Below are 20,135 nucleotides of genomic sequence, written 5' to 3' on the forward strand. Positions count from 1 at the left end.
ATAAATAAATCAATTATAATAATTTATCAACCACGAGTCTTTCTATAGCATATTATAACGTTCAGTAGATTTTGAATTGGTGAGTAAAGTAGCTATTGAGTAGTTATTGTAATTATAATATATTACGTGTATATTATTTAAATATAAAAAATTATATTATTTTTTCGCTATATGTTAAGAAGATAAAATAATACATTATTATTTGTTGTTTACCATGTATACGTAGGTTGTGATTTTACGTTTTGAAACGTTAACAATCAAAATACGCATACGGTACGACGTACGTCACGGGGGCTGACAATCCGCTTTCGGTCGATTTGTGTCATACTAGAACCGGACCGAGCCACGCCAACTACAGACCTACAAGCTAACTCGTCGGCGGTGTGGCACTGCTGTCGCCCGTCGACCGACCGATTGCGCGCCGCGGCTGTATGTGGTTCGCCGCCGCCGGTTTCGATTGTATCAGCGCGCAAACATCGATATGTTCATTTGTCTATGTACATATTGTGTTGGTTGTCGAATTACTCGAATTGACTGGTAGAAAGTGGTGGTGTGCGACGCAGCCAGTAAAGTACTGAAACACAACGTAAATGTTGTAAACGATTTATAATGATACATTTTATTATCGGGTGATCTGAAGGCACAGACACGTCCGGCCAACGGCGCTTGTCGCGACCGGGAAATTAGATTATTTTATTTTGTTCTCCAAAAATAGGTATTACTGATACTGTGCGTCCTGCATACACACACACACATTTTTTGGAATGCTAGCGGCCTCAACGAAATTAATTAGTTTTGACGATGTTAGCGACAATATTGTAAAACATGTTATTAATGTATCGATATTTTTACGACGCGACATCGATGGCGCGAGCGACTTTCCATACATCCGGCGGCAGTGCCGTAGTGTTCACGGTGGTGGCGGCAACGAACTATTCGGCTGCGGTCGGTCGTCATCACAGCCATCGTCCCCACCATCAGTGATAGACTAAGAGGTGAACACACACACTTGCACATTGACGCACACTCGTACGTCGTTCCGTTCGGCGTTCCCTCTCCACTCACCAGTCCGCATTTGACGGTGATCGCGTTCACTTGTGTTATTGTATCGTTCGTTCTCGTGGCAAATGGAATTTTCGCCGCGCACATTACAACAGTCGATCATCGGGGACAGTCCAACGATTTGAAAGCAACTTGTCTAAATGGATGGTAAGCATCATCAGGGATTATGACTCGCTTCGAACGGGATAAACCTACCGTCGAGGTGTCGGATTTGTAGACTTTTTTTTTATATTTTCCAAATTTTTATATTTTTTTTTCTCACGGCTACGGCCCACGACCTTTTTTTCACGTGGTGAATGATCGGTGTACGGTTTTTTAGTCACTTACCACAGTGTATTTTTTTTTTAAATCCAACGGGGCCGTTCGCTAGTGAGTTAATAACAGACACGTTTTTTTTGGGGCACGTCGGCGGCGTTCTCCGTCGGTTGGCGTGTTGCCGCCGTCGCCGCTGTAGTTACGTCGTGTGGCGCACTTGGCCGCCGCGCGCGCCGTCGCTTGGTTTGGGGCCCACTGAGCGCGCGCCCGTTGCAAACAACAACGCCGCCACCGATCCCCCGCCTCTGCCTCTGCCGCCTGCCCACAGCTGAGTAAGTCGAGATCTACGGCGGATAACGTCATAATCGTCGTCAGGTCTCTCATTCGGCGCGCAGTGCGTACGACTCGTACGAGTACGACGTACGTTCGTGCGGTTCATCGTGCCGGTTCCGTTTCACGTGTCGGAAAACAAAATTGCTTTTTTTTACACTTCGGTACTAGTGTTATAGAATTTATAAGTTTTCGAAAAATATGATGAGGGATTTGTTCGTTCTTCTCGAGATAGACCACTTTTTTTTATTGCTATCGGTATCTTTTTTTCACTGTTTCGTGTTGTTATCCTCTTTCATTTTTATATGAAAACGTATTGAAATTTTCGTTTCGGTTTTACCATAAAATCAAGACTATCCCCCTACTCATTTATAACACGTGTCCAAGTCATATGTGTGAACATGGTCCCTTTAAAATGATTAGGTACTTATTAGTTATTTTCCTTTTTTTTTTTTTTATTTTGTTATAGATATCAAGTAATCTCTTGTAATAATGTAGGCGTTTTTATTTCATTGCACGTACGGTGTATAATATAATCGCCCCGTATAACTTCGCGTGTTATGATATGTGGTTGTTGTCGCGTAAGACGATCTCGTTTCGAAATCATTGGTCTCTATATAGTTTCGTGGTAGTATAATTCAGCATTTTGCTTTATTTGGGTTATTTAAACGCTAACCGTACGCCGTTTTGTGTCTGTCTGTCCCGTGTTCGCGGTGTCGTAGGGTCAGTTTCGAAAATAAAATTGCTTGATATTTTTGCTCTTCTTTTTTTTACGATGAAATAGGAGAAGAGCAGTTAGTCTAGTTCATGTCCACCATTCTCCGTTCGAGAAAATTTACACTGGTTTCTCTGTTATTGACGTAACTGTGGTAGTTGAAGATTCGGGTCAAATGTCCTTACATGTGCATTAATAGTAGCAGTAAAACGTTTTACTGTGCAAATTTTCATAGTACATTACTTATTATCTATTAATTATTGCTATTAGTCGCTCTCATTTTTATCTACTACTGCCGCGCTGTGGCGTTGGTCGAGTTTAGTGAAAAATGAAGTGATATTAGCTTAATATATTATTATATTGGATGACATTACGTTATTTCAGTACAATCGCGGAAATATTACTTGCTATAGTCCAACGTTTTCGAGAAATTAGCATTACATGTCGGAAAAACCAAACGGCAAACAGTATTCCACGTGCGTTGGAGCGTACATATGCATTTTGATTCTGTTCATTGTTAACCTTTTTAAAAATGCGTATAGGTTGAGTACGTGAAATGTATATTTTTATCTTCCAAGGTGTTGGTAAAATACAATGATTTACTACTTTTACTTAATACACATAATTTCACGTTCTCGCGCACTGCGCAGGTGGTATTATCTTGTCATTATCTTTTTCGGATAATAATTATTATTTAAACTAATCCGGTAAAATTACTTTCGTGTAATGTTTCGCTTTAGGTTTAACTGATCTATTAGATTCGGCGTGATTATATTAAACTGTTTTAATGTTTTAAATACATATTACATTTAGTATTGCAACGAGCGATAGTATTTCATTGCGTTTAAATTATTTATTTTTATTTTTATTTTTTTTTATTGAATTATACAATAATTTAATACATTCACTTTTACAACAATAATTCAACATAATATTGTATTTAGTTTTTTTTATAAATTCACTATATAACAAATAACGACCACGCCTACTTGATGTCGTGCGTGCTAGATCTGCTTCTGTTATACAGCTTGGACGTATGGTCGCAATTTAATGTATGATATAGGCATAGGTATGACTATCCTAGGCAATCATACGAAATTAAACATTTTTTATAAAAAATATTGTTAATTATTTTGCTGCATACTATTATAAAGGTTAAAACCTTTGTCGCACTGAACGTAACATAATTGATATTGAACTTTTTACTTCCAGCGCGACACTATATACTATTATTAAAGAACAAGTAACCCATATACATTTTAAAATCAATTACTTAAGTTTCTATTACATTTTGTTCCTATTACACAATCGTAATAAATTCTGTTCTGAACTTGCCCTATATGTTTACCGTTTATTTTTTATTTTTTTTTTTTAATTAAATGTATAATTTTAATATAATAATTACTTATTTTAATTGTTTTTTCTACTTTTTGTGAAAGTAAATGGTTTTTACAAGTATATTAATTTATTTTCATAATATTTCTTCATTTTATATATATTTTTTCGTGAAAAGAAGTCATAACTATCACAGCTGCACATATTGGTTTTATTTTTAAAATGTGTTCAATAGTAATTTATAATGCATAAATAATAAGTGTCATGTGTGATACCCATTGCTTATTTTTATTTTAAGTATAATTACTAATCATCCGATAAACAATCAATACTTCTATTACTTACTATTATAATATTTTCAACAAAGTTTGAAGGTCGATTTTTGAAAATCTATTTAGTGTCATATAGGTAATCTACCTAATTTTATATTACTTTATTTTTATTATTTTAATATTAAAACGATTAATATAATATACAGAGTAATATATTTATGGACGCTAATGATTCACTGATTTTCCATTATTTACAAATCATATTTACCAGCTACTTAAATTTATCATATTTTTATATTATAAGTTATTACTTTTTATTTACGCGTTATTTGTATAGTGTACATATTATTTATTAAATATTTTACTTAGGTATGAAAGAATGCATGGATTTATATATTTATATTTAATTTTTTATTAATATCTATATTCAATGTGGCTGTATGTAGATTAATGTTTTTTTTAACTTTCCTTAAAATTTTTATTAACGTCTTTAATTTGGTTAAATAATGAGTAGGAGTCCATAGTAAATATTATAAAAAATCAGGATAGGTACTTAAAAAATCTTGTAAAATAAAATTTAAGTTTTGTTCACATAAAAATTTTAAAAAAGTAACAGTGTTTTTGAATAGAACTCCTTGATTCTCATCTTCTATCTAAAATTCATAAAATGTAGTATTATGTAGGTATAATAGTATGATACCTAGTATAAAGGGGCTTGGTTCAAGTATTCCATGTACCTATCAAACAATTTATAATAATACCTAACATTTATTATTATTAATTATTAAGTATTATTATTTCATTCAAGCAAATACCAAAATTAATCGTACAGTGAAAACATGCAATATTTAGTTGAATTGTTTACGTTTGCTAGGTGAAATTCACCAACCATGTTAAACCCTATTTTTGCTTTTATTAAAATTCTAATTTTAATAACGCAGAACACTATATAGCATAATGATCATATTTTAAATTATTTAATTTTTTTTATACAGTTAAACTCTTAAATTATTCTGTAGTGATGCATATTTATATTACTATACCCTTTTTAACTTAAATTGTTTTAAAATTATTTTTTATAGATTATGATGTGTATAAAATATAAATATAGATAAAAAAAAAAATAAAGGTAGTTTCTGATATTTAACTATATTATACCTATGCTTATAACAATTTTTTTTTTGAGATATAGGGCCACGAGGGCTATGATAAATTAAAATAATGGTAATTATTAATCAACATTATTTATTATAATTTCATATTTTATTTAAAATCGTTTCTAAGGAATATTATTCTTAGTACAATAAGTTTATTGACTTAGAAAATATTCGTTTAAATGTTGAATTAAAAATGTCAAGTCTCAAAAAAAATTATCTACACAATTAACAATTAACAATACAAAAAGTAGTTCTTATTTAATAAAAGAAATGTATTATTTCTACAAAATACTCCTTAAATTATATACAAAATATAAATAGTTTAAGTTATGATCTTGTAAGTATACTTAAAACTTAATAGTTTTCAAAAGTTTTTAAATTCCTAATAGTATTTGTTGTCTTTTTTATTTAGCTATCCCTGAGGATATCCATTTAAATTTAAAAAAAATAATGTACAATACGAATGCCTAAAATAGGAATATATTTTTGTGTAAATATAATAAATATTTAATTAATTTATATTTATTAAAAATACTTGCATAGGTACAGTTTTAAATTTATGTGATTAATGAGTAATGACCTAAGACCATATTTCTCTGCTGTACTCTGTTTTGAACGTTAAGGGAACTTCGGTGGCGACCAATTTTCGTCCGGCGGCGGTCAGACAACACCCGTTTATCAACCCCACCGAGTCAACTATCTGTACGCCTGCTGTGTAGTAAAGCCACGCTTCTGCGCACAAGTCGGTCATCGAGGCTCATAGAAGTGAATAAAGTATAGGTTTTGAAACTGCAGTTATAACTATTAATATATCTTTTACCAAAAACCGTAATTATCGTAGTATTATAAACGTTACAAAAACTAAATCATAAAAAGTTTTATTTTTAATAGATTTATAAGATTTTAATTAAATATATTTTTTTTTAAATGAATTGAAATAATACATAAAACGAAAGTAATAAATATATATATATAAATAATGTTTCTCAGTTTTTAAATTTCGTTTTTTTTCTCGTATACTTTATGTCTGTTGTGACGCAAAATTCGGGGTCTCAATAAAAAAATAAAAAAGGGCTTCAAAATGGTTCTTAGAAAAATGTAGAAATACGCGTAGGTAGATGTATTAATGTAGTGAGGGCATATATTAAATACAGTTTATTGTTATAGTTTTATAGTGCTGTAAAAAATGTTTTTTTGTTATTGTAACTATTGCAAAACATAACATAGATATACTTGAAAGTTGAAATCCTTATTTTTACTTTCATTGAAATCCAAGAGTAGTATTAAATTTAAGATAAGTATTTATTAATATCAATTACGATTGAATACAATTTTATTATAAATTAAAATATATAGTACTTAATAGTTAATCATTCAATATTTTTTTTTTCTTTGGGTTCTAATTAATTTAGGGTAAATATTCCAAATCCTCGTGAACTTCATGACGTGGGGTCGTCGTTATATCGCTAGTACAGTGTTTTAGATAGAGCTTTAGAGGCCATATTTTGTGCATAATTGTATTGGTAGTATTAGGTATAATGGGTATATAATTAAATTATTAATCAACGAGTTGTTAATCTATTGAGTTTATTGGTTTATATATACCACTTAAGTAAAATAATAATTTTGTGCGTTTATAACACGATAAATTCATTATACATTTTAATATGCAGTTTAAACTTTAAACTGATTTCCAATAACTGATCATTATTCACAATGAATTTAATAATAAAAATAATAATATTATTAATATTATTAATTTTTATTGGTAGTTAATAATAAATATTCACTTATCTGTTATCACATTGAACATCGAATAGCAGAGTTAGACACCACGTTTTTTTAAGTAATAACTTTATAAGTATAAAGCAATCGGTAGCTGTTAGATGGTAAAAAAAGTAAAGAAAAAGAGGGAGGTGATTGCTCTCGCACGCACACGCACATTTCGTTATGCCCAGCAGTCGGCATAGCGGCTTCTGACGGCAGATATCATCAGTGCTCGTACAGACATGTAAGTTGTTCCACGTGCTTTGTCCGTTTAAAAAATACATTGGTTTGGTTTACGTACCTGTGTCTGGTAAACTCAATGATCCGATAAAAGATTAAAATTCTCACTGTGAAGAAATTTTGCTGTTCTGTGTTTAAAATAATTATTGTTGTGCGCTGTAAATTAATTATATAGAAGAAAAAACTTGGAGGAAAAATATTTTCTAAATTTGAATCATTGTAAAAATCGTTTTTGATTTTTTTCTTTAGCTCTAATTTTCAAAGCGTTTTTTCACGTTCAAATTTTTCCTGTATAATTTATTATCAAAAATCTAGAAATTGATTAGTAGATTTTATTGTGATATATAGTTCAATAGTTGGTACCATGTTATTTACGTGATACTTAATAAATATTAGCGTGTAGGTATACATAATAAACTAGAACAATACTTAATAATTAATAATTACTTTCTTTTTAACATACAGGCGGCTTGTTTTCTGGTATTAGTTGCTGAATTTTTGGAGTTACTTTTTGATTGGGTTGTATTTAAAAACGTGAAAAATAGTTGTAAAATATTTATTCACATATGTGATTGACTGAAAAAATAAAAATTGTCATGATTGCCTTACCTAACCTCGCGTAGAATAATGTTGAGTTATTATTACTTATTATGAATGTATTTTTTATAAATAATCTGAATCGATTAAAAATTCTTATCTTACTTCATTTAAAACTGCGCTTATTAAGATTTTTTTAATATTTTAAAGTTTTTGTGTTCTTCGGTAGCACTATGTGATTTTTTACTTAGGAAATATATTATGAATTATCTATAGCTGTCTAAAGTGTCGTTCAAACTTAACATTTTTTATCTAGTGATTCTACTTGAAACTTTTGGAGATTTTTTACATTCAAGTCACCGAAAAAGTTATTTATTTATAAGTAGTTTATTTAATTACGACGTAATACAAAATTTTCAAATTTTATTATAATATGTAGGTGTACTTTTTTATTTAAGTGTATAGTTTTTTAAATATTACTACCCCAGAATTCATTAAGTATTATTTTTAGTTTCTGAGTAAAGCAATGAGTGTATAGATTTTAAAATGATATTTTTTCATGTCTTATCCCCATTTAGTGAAGTAAAAATGCTTCAATCGTTAACTTTGAGAGTGGTTTTCGGTTGAAAATCTAACATAGTACTTTGGGGAGTCAAAAATAAAATCATTTTTAGAACCTTTCGAAAAGTATTTGTAATTAAAAAATTAATTTAATTATATTAACTTGAATTTTTCACCAAAATGAAAATCAACATTTTCTAGACATGATATACATTTGATAATATTTTGACTTTTTTGTGACATTTATGAATATTGCAAATTTTTGAAATTTTTTTTCGATATATGTATCATATTATATTTTTAATGGGCAAAGAGGCTTGAACATTAATTGTATTAGTAGATTCAATAAAGTTGATTTTACAGAAATTAAAAAAAATATTTAAAACACTTATTATATACTTACGTATATTTAGATATTTTTTTATGAAGTATTAGGTTCAAAAATCCGTTAAAACCACGAAAATGTTTTAGCAATTTTCTTATTAAAATGTTTAAAAACACCTAATATTTGAAATCAACAAAGTTCCTTACAAGGTTATTTTACAAGAATTTAAAAATAAAGTGTTGCCTAAAAATTAATTTTAAACTATACTTGTATAGTACTATATTTATATATTATAATACGAAACTATTCTCATTATTCTTACGGTACGTTTATATTGACTTTTAAGTTACCTAATAACACTTTTTGTATGCAATATATTATTTAATTTATATTAAATACATTCATTACTTAATAAAGAGGTACACTTGATAATAGTAGACAAGAGTTATAGCTTCTATGCATATATAGTCTATACTATACCGAAATGTAACTTATAAACGGTTTTTTTTTTATATAATTGTGTAAATTCATATTTATAGTTAAATATAATTTTTATTGCTTCACATTTTGCAATGCTGATTTATTTTCGTACATATATTTATAACATTAATATTTGTGTACAAGATTTATTTATTATCTGTATAAGACATTTTTTAGAACATTCTTTTCATATTTAAAAAAAAAAAAATTTCTTGTGAATAGGAAATTAATTTAGCTTTTGCCATTGAAAATGGCCGTATTTATATTATATTTTATTTAACTTAACCTATTTTAATTATTTTTGTATAATAACATACCATGTAGTTTAAATATCTCTGAGAGTCAAGAGGTTTATTAATTTTAGAGTTGGGAATTTATGCTCTGAATAAAATAAAAACGGCTTTACCATTAATGCATTAATAACTTAAGATAATACCTCTATATAGAAATCACTAAAAATCTAAAAAAAAAAATAGGCACAAAATCTTCAAAATTTAACATACCTTACGTATTGCGCATAAATGTATATTGTTTAAATTATTTATAATTATTTAGTATTTATTGTAGTTAGATGATATATATATAATTTATATAATTTATATGATTTGATAATTCGATGATCATGAATTTGGATTATTTGTTGAAAAAATAATTATTAAATAATTAGTTACCCACATTACCCACATTATTAATCAAATATATATATATTTTTTAAATTGTATGAAATTAACTTAGATATCACATTTTTAGTTCCAATTCTATAAAAAACTAAAAAGGTAAAATAAAACGGGCTAATGCTATTTTTTTAAACTATTGTAGAATTTATAAAAAATGCTAATAGTAATAATAATATGATTTAGTTTTTCCGATTAATTAATGGATCACATATAATATATATATATATATATAGTGCATATTGTATATATTATATTTAATTTGTTATTTTGTCATTTAAAATTCGATATAACATATCAAGTTAAATTAAAAAAATATAATAAATTCGTTTATATATATATTTTTAGATTACATAATATACGTTGTTTGTAAATGTGTATGCTTTTAATTTTGTAATTACTATTTTAAAGAATAAAACATGTAATGTGTTATAATACATACCTTGTTGTGAAATACTATTTATTACTTTTAAATTGTATTTAGGTATTGGCTATTATACTTTAGTAAAAACGACTGTATTTTATAATCTAGTTTTATTATACTTACAATTATTATTTTCCAGATCTTTTTCTTTACTTATTAATAATGGTTAAATTTATTTCTTTTTAAAACTAGTCATACCGAGTTGTATATTACCTAACTGAATATTAATGAAATTCAATTAATTCATCATCATAAATTATTCTTACCTATTTTAATGGTGTATGAATTTTAATAAATGTATTGTTTTCGTTTTATATCTGTTTGCATAAACTATATATATATATATATATATATATATAATTTACAGTACTTTACTTGAGTAAATGTATAGCTACTATAGCTAACTATTTTGTTATAAAGTTCTGCGATACTAGTATATACTACCAACAGTACCAACTTATAATACTTAAGTTCATCTATATTGATTAGGTACGTATATTCCTTGTAAAGATATATATTGTATTACATTCTGAGCGAAGCGATGAACATATTGTTTTTTTGCAACGATGTGTGGTTTTGGTCTTTTATAACCCTTTAGATAAGTTAAAGTGCTTAGATTTTAAACTTTGAGAGTGGTTTTTGTGTTAAAAGCAAATCAAGTAAAAATTTTTAGTATTTTTCAAGATAATCGGAATAAAAAAAATAAGAATAGCGGGAATTATGACGTAAAACTAGTTTTTGACTAAAATTGATTTTTTTTCATAAATGTTTATAATGTCACTTGGTCACTAAGCTCTAAAATTTATTACAGAGTTTCTCATAACATTATAAGTTATTTTTAAAACTAAAAATATTAAAGATTACAGTTACGATTTTTTTTTTTATAAGTACTTTTTTAAAATTTTGAAAAATTTCGTTGTTATCAAGAAGAATATTTTAATAATAACAAAAATACGTTACAAAATACCAATACCTACTCAGGAATGTAGACTGACAGGCCTTCTTCGCTCAGAATCGTTTTTCTTATACATGACTACTGTAACTTACTTACGAAGTGCACTCAACGCCTGCTTTAAAGCAGAATCACTTTCCGCCTTTTTTACATATTTTATTTTAAATCTAATAAATATTATTATTAGTTAGTTGATGAATATTGAATAAGTGTACCAAATGTGTTATTCGCTGTTGTGAATCAATCTCTTAGAAATTGTCATATTATTTATTTTATGACTTGTCACTTATACACAATAATAAGTAGATACTCAAAAGTAAAAATTAGATGAAACGATAGACATAAATCAAAATTGAATACCAGTCACATTTTGTCAAGTGAATATGAATAAAAAATTATTATATATAAATACATAATTTATTAACTATATGTCGAGTTAGTAACCAGGCCTATTAAGATCTACTAAAAAGTGTATTATTTTGTTTTTTTATTTATAATGTAGTTGTTACTTGTTAGTTGTTATCCATATATTACGAGTTAATTGTATTTAATTTTTTTTTATATACGTTTCAAAGAAAGTTTTGAGCTTACCAAAAAAGTTACAAAAATTTTAAACTATATTGTTAACATAATTGTTTATTATTTGTTAAATTTTCAGTATTTCTTTATTTTAAAATGATTTTATTTATTATATCTAACTTGATATATAAAAAGTCTATAGTATTCGTGAAACAAAAAAAAAAAAATTGAATTACATTAAAACATTATTTTAATTTTATTTATTGTCATCATAAATATGATTACGCTTAAAAGGCAAACGGTACATAATACAGAAAAACTAATAACAAGTTTTAAAACTAAAATATGAGTTTTAATAGAATTTTAGATTATTGTCTGAAATATTTGTATAGAATATTTTTATTCACACTCATTGTTTGAAAAATATCACATTTGTTTTTATAATAACAAATTCCTAATTAAAAAAATCAATAAATATTGGGTGGTTTTGTAAATTCTTCTATATTGCAGTATAATAGGACTAAATAATTAGATTTGAATATAAGATTTTTATTATACTAACAGTATAAAATTTGGTTGTATTGGGATCCCCTCTCTTATATTCTAGTATATTCAAGGTCTCGCTCATGATCATGTATATTATATATATAACTAAGTAATTTTAATCTCGTATCATTTTTGAATTTCATTTTTCCAATTTAAATATTGAATTTTGGTTTTTTTAATGTTATTAAAATTTATTTGAATTATTTCGATAACAATTGACCAATATTTTTTCAATTATGTAATTTTTGATTTAATGATATCATTCTATAATTTATATTTATATTTATTTTCACTAATATTTTGAATATTTCATATTGATTTGTGTTTGATGATTAATTATTATAATATTATTTTGTATATTAATAAAACTTAAGTATTTAGTATGTATTACACTCATTTCTATTAAAAGTATATTTACTGATATTTTTGTATCTTAATATTATACACATAAGTACTTACTTTTATATTTTACGATATGTTTATTGATAGTTCTTTTATAACCCAAATTATTATCTAATTAATTGAATTGGATTTATTATTTGAATTAAAAGTTGATAAATATTTACTTTTTATCTATATCCTGTCGTGTTTTAGTGTAGAATAGTACCTGCTTACAATTAAATTATTATTTAATATTAAATATTTTTTAAAGTATTAATCATTCATTTTATTGTAACGATTTATAATTTTATCCGTTATTATTTATGAAGTTAAAATTAATATGTTTAATTAATTATGTAGGTAATATTGTTATATCATATTTATGTTATTTAACATTGGTTATTACTTATTAGTACTTTTTAGCTACCAATTTATTATTTACTCATTACTTTTCGGGAACCCATATTATGAGCAGCTGGTTATTGTGTTTTATAATATTAGTTTTTAATTATTGTTTATAAATTATATAGTATTATACTGAGTGTATCTCCAACAAAATTAACTTGATTTTAAAGTCTCATACTATCACCTATATAAAACATAAACTGGCATCACGCAACACCTCGCGTCATAAATATATTACGGATTTGTAATGTACATTATTATGTTCCTAGTTCATCATAAATCAATATTTTCATTATTAGTTGAATTGTTTTTGTGTTAGTTTTTACTGATTCAATAACTGTATAATTCATAATATTATTTAACTTTATTAAATTTAATTTAATAGGTACCTACTGCATCAAAAATCTATATTTTTTTTTCAATTACTTCAACCATTCGTGTAACAACCCCGGATTTCGAATAGTTGGCTTCAACCTTGGATTAAATTAGTTTAGGAAACACTTTATTATTATGATGGACTAATAAAAATAACATTTCTGAATTCTGAGTGTTATTTTGATATTAGTTTTAAATTCTGAGCGGAGCAATTAATGTATTTTACTATTTAAATTTAATTGTCATATAGTTATATAATAAAATTTTTGAATTTAATAATGTTTTATAAGAATATTCTAATTTTATACATCGCTGTTTTGTTGATAAATGATTTATCTGTTATTTTGTCAATGACCTTATTAATTATTATTTACGGTATTTGAGGAAATTCCAAATGACAAAATATTTGTAATTCACGACCTCATTTACTAAATTTCTTTTTTCTGCAACAAGTATTAAAATAGCCAACTTAATTCAATCTGTGATTACTAATATATAGTTAATATAGGTACTATAAGTATGTTTTCTATTATCTTTTTTTAAATATTTTTAATTTTTATACTCAGTATATCATGACTACTTGTAACAAGATAAATACGCAACTAACATAATTATTGTAATTTATTTTTTATTTATTTTTTTTTTTTACTGTGGGTCATCATTATATAAACATAAGATTTCGCAAAAAGTACAACTTTTATTGATTGTATAAACTTTTTCTTTGATTTCAGATATTCATTCATGGTGGGAAGTTCCGAGTATTGCTCACTTCTGTTCTTTGTTCCGTGTGTCCTTTGATCTTCTTGACTTTGACATAGAAGTAAGTAAAATAAACTAAATTTTAGCTTACAATTTTAATTGTTAATAATTTTATAGGATTTAGAAGCAGCTTTATTGACAGATGGAACTGAGGACAATGGCAACTCATTGCTACAGGAGCTCATTGCTAGATTGTTATCTGGCTGTTTTGGTAATAATAGTATATCTACTTTTAACTATCAAATGTTTTTACGAAGACTATTTAGAGAAAAATGCAAGGTTAGTGTATTAAATGTAAAAATTCAAAACAAAAAAAAAACATTATTTGAAGTTAACATAATAAATATTTATTCAGGAGTACAATTTCCAGAACCCCTTCAATACAGATATTGACTTCCAATTTTTGCCTCTTCGAACAAAAGTGGAAATACTCCACGCATTGTGCGATTTCAGATTGGATGCTGATGATGTCATGGAATCACTTAAGAATCTTGATTCGGATAGTTTAAGAGTGCATCCTCTTGGGTATGATGAAAATAAATCAGCTTATTGGTACTTTTATGGTACCCGTTTGTACAGGGAAGATTATGAAAAAGTAGTTCCCAAAAAAGTAAGAAATTATAATTTTAATTATTATTATTTATTATTTAAAACTTTATACAATACTATTTATTTATTTATTTTTTTTTTTATAGAAAAAGAAAAAACGGGGACGTAAAAAGAAATTTGAACCTCCTATTTGTTCTGATACAGAAGATGAATTAGATTTAGGTTCTGGAAAATGGCAGGTAGTTTGCTTTACAGAAAGCGATTGGGAAAGATTAGCTTTAAAAACGGAGGATTCAGAAAATAGAGATGTTCAAGCTCTTCATCAAGTAATCACTGAAGACTTTTTACCTGAAATTCCTCGTTTATTTGAAGAAAAAGAGAGATTGCAAAGGAAACGTATGTTAGAAATGCAACCACGTAGGCAATCTACTAGACTGGAAAAACTTAAACAGCAAAAAGAAGAAAGAAAAAAGTATGAAGATTTATGTCGCGAGCATGAAGAAAAAATTAAAAAAAAAGAAAATCGAAAAAAACATCAAGAAAAAAAACCTAAAGTGAAAGAAGATGGACTATCAGATAGTGAAGCTGAAAGTCATGGCTATTCTTCAAGTAGTTCTAAGGTGGCAGGCCGTCAAACAAATAATTCATTGGCTTCAGCTACTGGTCAAATTGTTATTGAAGGTTCACAAAAAAAACCCTTATCTAAAACTACATCTAAAGCTGGGTAAGTTTATTTAAAATAATAATCTGATGTAAAACAATATTTTATTTTATTATTTAACTTTCTTCTTAGGTTTAAATCTACTGCTGAGGATTTGCAAATAGGCATGTACAAAATTTTGAACAAATTAAAAGATCATGAAGATGCTTGGCCATTTCTTGAACCAGTTGATGAAGAAATAGCTCCAAGTTATTACAGGGTAGTGAAAACTCCAATGGATCTTCAACAAATGGAGGATAAGCTTAATGATGGGTTATATGAAACATTGAGTCACTTCAAACATGATTTTCAATTAATTATTGCAAATTGTAAACAGTACAATGGATCTACAAATGGTAAAATATTAAAACAATTATCTAACTATTTTTAGATTTTATGTTGGTGTTTACATTTTAGAATATACAGTTATGTGTGGAAATTTACAAAGAGTTTTCAACATGGGGGTTCACAAATATTTAGACTGGGAGATGTCTGAAGGATCTGATGATGAAATGGCATATCTTAAGAGGTATGAAAACGGAACCATGAGGTCAAGGAAAGGTAGAAACCGACAGAGAAGTACAAGTAGTAAAGAATCTTGTAACAATACTGATAAAGAAAATGAAGAGAAGTTACGAGAGTGTTTAGACTCAAGGTAAAAATTCATACAAAAATCTTTAAATAACTTATGTTTACAACTTATATGTTGTTTTTTATATTACAGTAAATTTGAAAATGGAATCAATCAAACTGATGATGATTCTTGCAGTTTAGATTCCAAACTAGAATCAAAAAAAAAAGCAACAAAAGAATCACCTAAAATAAAGAAAAGTACAATTATAAAAAATACGAGTGCAATAGAAGTACAAGCACTCGAAGAAGTTACTGAGCAGACATTAAGGGTAAATTAAAAAAATGTTTACAACAATTATTTAAATTATAATTGATTAATTATGTTTGTAGGATATAAATAAATGGTTAGATGATACACCAAGCTTTTCATCAGCAAGTAATTCACCGATGGCCACTTTAGCTGGTTCAGTGTTGGATGACGCTGAGGTCACATCTCGTTTAGATGCAGAGTACCGTCAAGCTCATAAGCTTGATAAACCACGTTTGCCTTTCAAAGTATGTTATTTATTAAAATAAATTATTTTATTATGTAAATATTAATAAATTAATGTGTTTTTACTTTAGGAAAAAAAAAGACCAACAAAAGAATCTATTGTATTGCCTTTAAAAAGAAAGCGTGAAGTACAAAGAACAATTGATCGTTTACAGCCCGGTAAAAGTAAAGGTAACTTAATATCAAACAAATCTGATGATAGCCAAACTACTGCCAAACAAAAATTGATTAAAGCTGATTTAGATACAGCACCAACTCTTAGTTTAGGCACAGTATTGAACACTGACCTCATGGGATTTTCTTCAAAGAGACCTAGTGAAGATAAGGATCTAGAAAAGACTGAGACAGAACCTGAAAAATGTCCTGTTGATAATTTGAATGTCATAAAAAAAGAAGAGGTCAAAACAGAATTATCAGAAGAAAAGCCTGAAAAAGCAACACCAAACCTCAGTGCCTGGTTCAAAGCATTTGGAGCTCCAAAGACACAACCGACCCCAAAACGCAAACAAGAAACTATTGAGACATCTCCGATGTACACTGCTTATGCTATGAATGATATGGTGCCTTATGATTATACTTTAAAAGATACAGATAAAAAAGAAAATTTGTCTACTATGGATATCAAGAAAACAACCATATCTGTGCCGTTAATTTCACCAGATAAGCCAGCTCCTAAACGACAGAGAAAGACAAGTACAGGTAGTAGTGTTTCTGAACAGTCTTCCCAAAATGATTCTTGGAATTCTCCACGGCCTAGTTTAGATGAACCATACTTATCACCACAATCTGGAAATTCTCCTCAACAATTAAAACCTTATCAAAATGTTTTAAACATTCCTCATGCTCCAATTAAGGTTGGTTTCTATCAAGACGCTTTTGCTAGGCCAAATTCAGATAAGAGTAGTAGCTGTAGTCCTAGAAATCCTTCTAGTGTAATGACAGCAAGTCCACATGGACAAAGTCCACATCAAACTTTTACCAGTCCTTGTGACTTGCCTAGTGATAGTCCCGGTAATTTTGTCGGAAGTCCTCATGATGCTAGTTGTAGCCCACATAATAATGTTGTTAATAGTCCTAAAGAGAGTCCTCATCATTTAATATTAAGTCCTCAAGATTCAAGTAATAGCCCTTATTATAGTCCCCATAATGTAGTCAATAGTCCAAAAGAAAATGTTGCAAATTTAGCAGATGATTATCAGCAAAATCAAAATGTTTACTCCCAGTACATTGGATCACAACAAAGTTCACCTCAAAATACGTATACTGAATTATATCCTCAACAACAACAACAACCAACAGCAGCTACAGTACCTGTTAAAACTCAAAATATATTCCCAGTAAAAAAACGCGTGTACAACGAATGTGAAAGACCTCAAGAGATGGCGTTCACTCCAACTGATGCTAGCAAAGAACAAGAAAGAGTATTTGTACCTACTCCAGGACAGATGCCTAATTCAAACTTCAATTCTGAACTAAACTATCAAATGAGCAGCTATCCACGTAACGATCAAGCACTTCCACCTTACCAGCAAAATATGGAACACCAACATCCACCAGTACCTGTAACCTATCAAAATAGTCTTAACTATTTACAAATGGCTCGTGACCGTTGTGAAAGTGAACAGAAAACTGTTCCAAATTCATTGTTCAACTACACAGCTCCTAGTCAGACTTTTGTATCAGCACCAACACCACACTATACTTCAACTCCTTTGAACTATTCAAATCCTCCTAAAGATGCTGTAGGTTATACTACCGCTCCATTAAATTATGCAAGTCGAACATCATCTGGACAATTTATACCTCCTCCTAATTTTAAGCAATCAAATTCCCAACCAAGACTTAATTATAACAATCCTTACGAACAATACCCAGATCAAATCAATTTACGGCCTTACAATTATCCTGTGCTACATAGCAAATCATATCCACACCCAATTCAAGATATGATGCCTGGTAAGTCACAAAATATTGATTTTACAACTGGTCGTCCATTACCAAATATTATACCAGAAAACATGGGTTATCGTTTCAATCAATCAACATATCCTGGACCATCTGTAGCAGAAATTATGAAAAATAAAATGGAAATCAGTCAACCTACTTATTCGAGTTCAACTATGGCTGAGATGATCAAAGCAAATCAACCGACTTATGTAAATACTGCTATGGCAGACATGATGAAAGCTAATCAACCAGCTTATTCTCCAAATTCATCTGTGGCTGAAATGACAAAATCAAAAATGGAAATGAATAGATCTTTAATGATGGAACAGTTACCTCCTAAGCCAGCCAAAAAAATAAGTAAAAAGAAGAAAGCTGCTGCTGCTGCTGCTGCTGCTGCTGCGGCAGCTGCACAATTGCCATCACCACAATCTACAATGGCAGTGACAACAGCACAAGCAGTAGTAGAACCCCCTCGTACTGTGGAACCACCACGTTCTGACCCTCCCTATCCACATCATTATCCACCCCTTGTGAAACCACCCATATCAAGTGGACCATTCAACTTCAATCCAGCTATCAAGGATGGCTACCAAGATTATCTAAATGAAATACGATCAACTGGCTATTTTGCAGACCAAGCTGCTGCAGCAGCAGCAGCAGCACAATCAGAAGAAAGAAATCCAGCATTTGCTTTTGCGAGGCCTCCATCGGGCTATGCTCCTCCACCATTAGAAGCATATAATCCACCCAATCCTTCAGATATTTATTCACAGTTCTTACAGAGACATCCAATGATGTTGCACCAAGGACTATCAGGCTTCCCACCACCAGGGTATTTAAATGTACATGATCCCATGAATAGGCATCCTCCTTGGATATAATTCAATCAGTTATCAATGTTACTTAGATTTGATATATCACTGTTAAAATGGTATGAGTGGTTCTTAACTTATATTTATTTATTAATTAATTTTAAATCAATTTGATTTATCATATTATCATAAGAAAAAAAAAAGAAGAGAATTTTTAATTATTAAATAAACAATTTTTTTAATTAATTTTTCTTTTTTATTATGTTTAGTTAGTTGATAAATTATTCAGACCTTTTTCAAACAAGTATTCAATATACATACTTTATATTTTCTTTTTTTTTTTTGTTTGTTATTTTTTTTTTTTCAAAATGAATTTTTATTTACTAATAACGATTTCACATCTCAGTGGTCTATAACCTTAAAAATAAAAATATTTTTTTTTATTTCCTCTTATAATTTGTATTATAGATTAAAAGTAAAAATGACGCCACTTATTAATTATAAAAACATTAATCTTGTTGTCCCAATAAATCCAAGTGCAATTATTGTGAAATGAAAATTTATTATTTTTTTTTTTTGTTACATTTGTAGTTTGATTTTAATAATTTAGACATGTTCGCACACCCATTATCATAATTGTTAACAATTGGTTTTATTATTATATAGTTTTATATATTTATTATTCTTAGTATTTTTGGTATTTTATTAGTTTTCCCTTTAGAACTTTTGGGCCATTTATTGCAAGCAATATTTTCTGTTAATTTGTCTATGGTATTTCAATATACTTTTAACTCCACATTTAATATGTGACGTTCATATTTATTTTCTTTCAATTCAATTGGAGGTTGTTTAAATGGTTTTATGCAACACCAAACATGATTATTATTTATTATCATTATGGATATTTCCTTGTTCAAATACATAAATTCT

The 20,135-nt window shown here is 28.2% G+C and overlaps 1 protein-coding gene across 1 annotated transcript; it reads left to right on the forward strand.

Annotated features, from left to right (window-relative positions):
- The first annotated feature begins 1,003 nt into the window (after positions 1-1,003).
- Positions 1,004-19,409, forward strand: LOC112599280 (bromodomain-containing protein 4-like). Its single transcript, XM_025346095.1, has 10 exons — positions 1,004-1,209; positions 14,044-14,132; positions 14,189-14,350; positions 14,427-14,681; positions 14,767-15,344; positions 15,414-15,676; positions 15,738-15,975; positions 16,045-16,222; positions 16,284-16,448; positions 16,518-19,409. The coding sequence occupies exons 1-10, from the start codon at positions 1,203-1,205 to the stop codon at positions 19,272-19,274; spliced, it is 4,692 nt and encodes a 1,563-aa protein (XP_025201880.1). The 5' UTR covers positions 1,004-1,202; the 3' UTR covers positions 19,275-19,409.
- The last annotated feature ends 726 nt before the right edge of the window (positions 19,410-20,135 follow it).

Source organism: Melanaphis sacchari, unplaced genomic scaffold (assembly GCF_002803265.2).
Source record: "Melanaphis sacchari strain LSU unplaced genomic scaffold, SCAv2.0 Contig50_pilon_pilon, whole genome shotgun sequence".
NCBI lineage: Eukaryota > Metazoa > Arthropoda > Insecta > Hemiptera > Aphididae > Melanaphis > Melanaphis sacchari.

Excerpts from the sequence above, each read along its gene's own strand:
- LOC112599280 (XM_025346095.1), top strand. Across the intron at positions 14,682-14,766 it reads AAAAAGTAGTTCCCAAAAAA|AAAAAGAAAAAACGGGGACG; the intron begins GTAAGAAATTAT and ends TTTTTTTTATAG. Across the intron at positions 15,677-15,737 it reads GTACAATGGATCTACAAATG|AATATACAGTTATGTGTGGA; the intron begins GTAAAATATTAA and ends TTTACATTTTAG.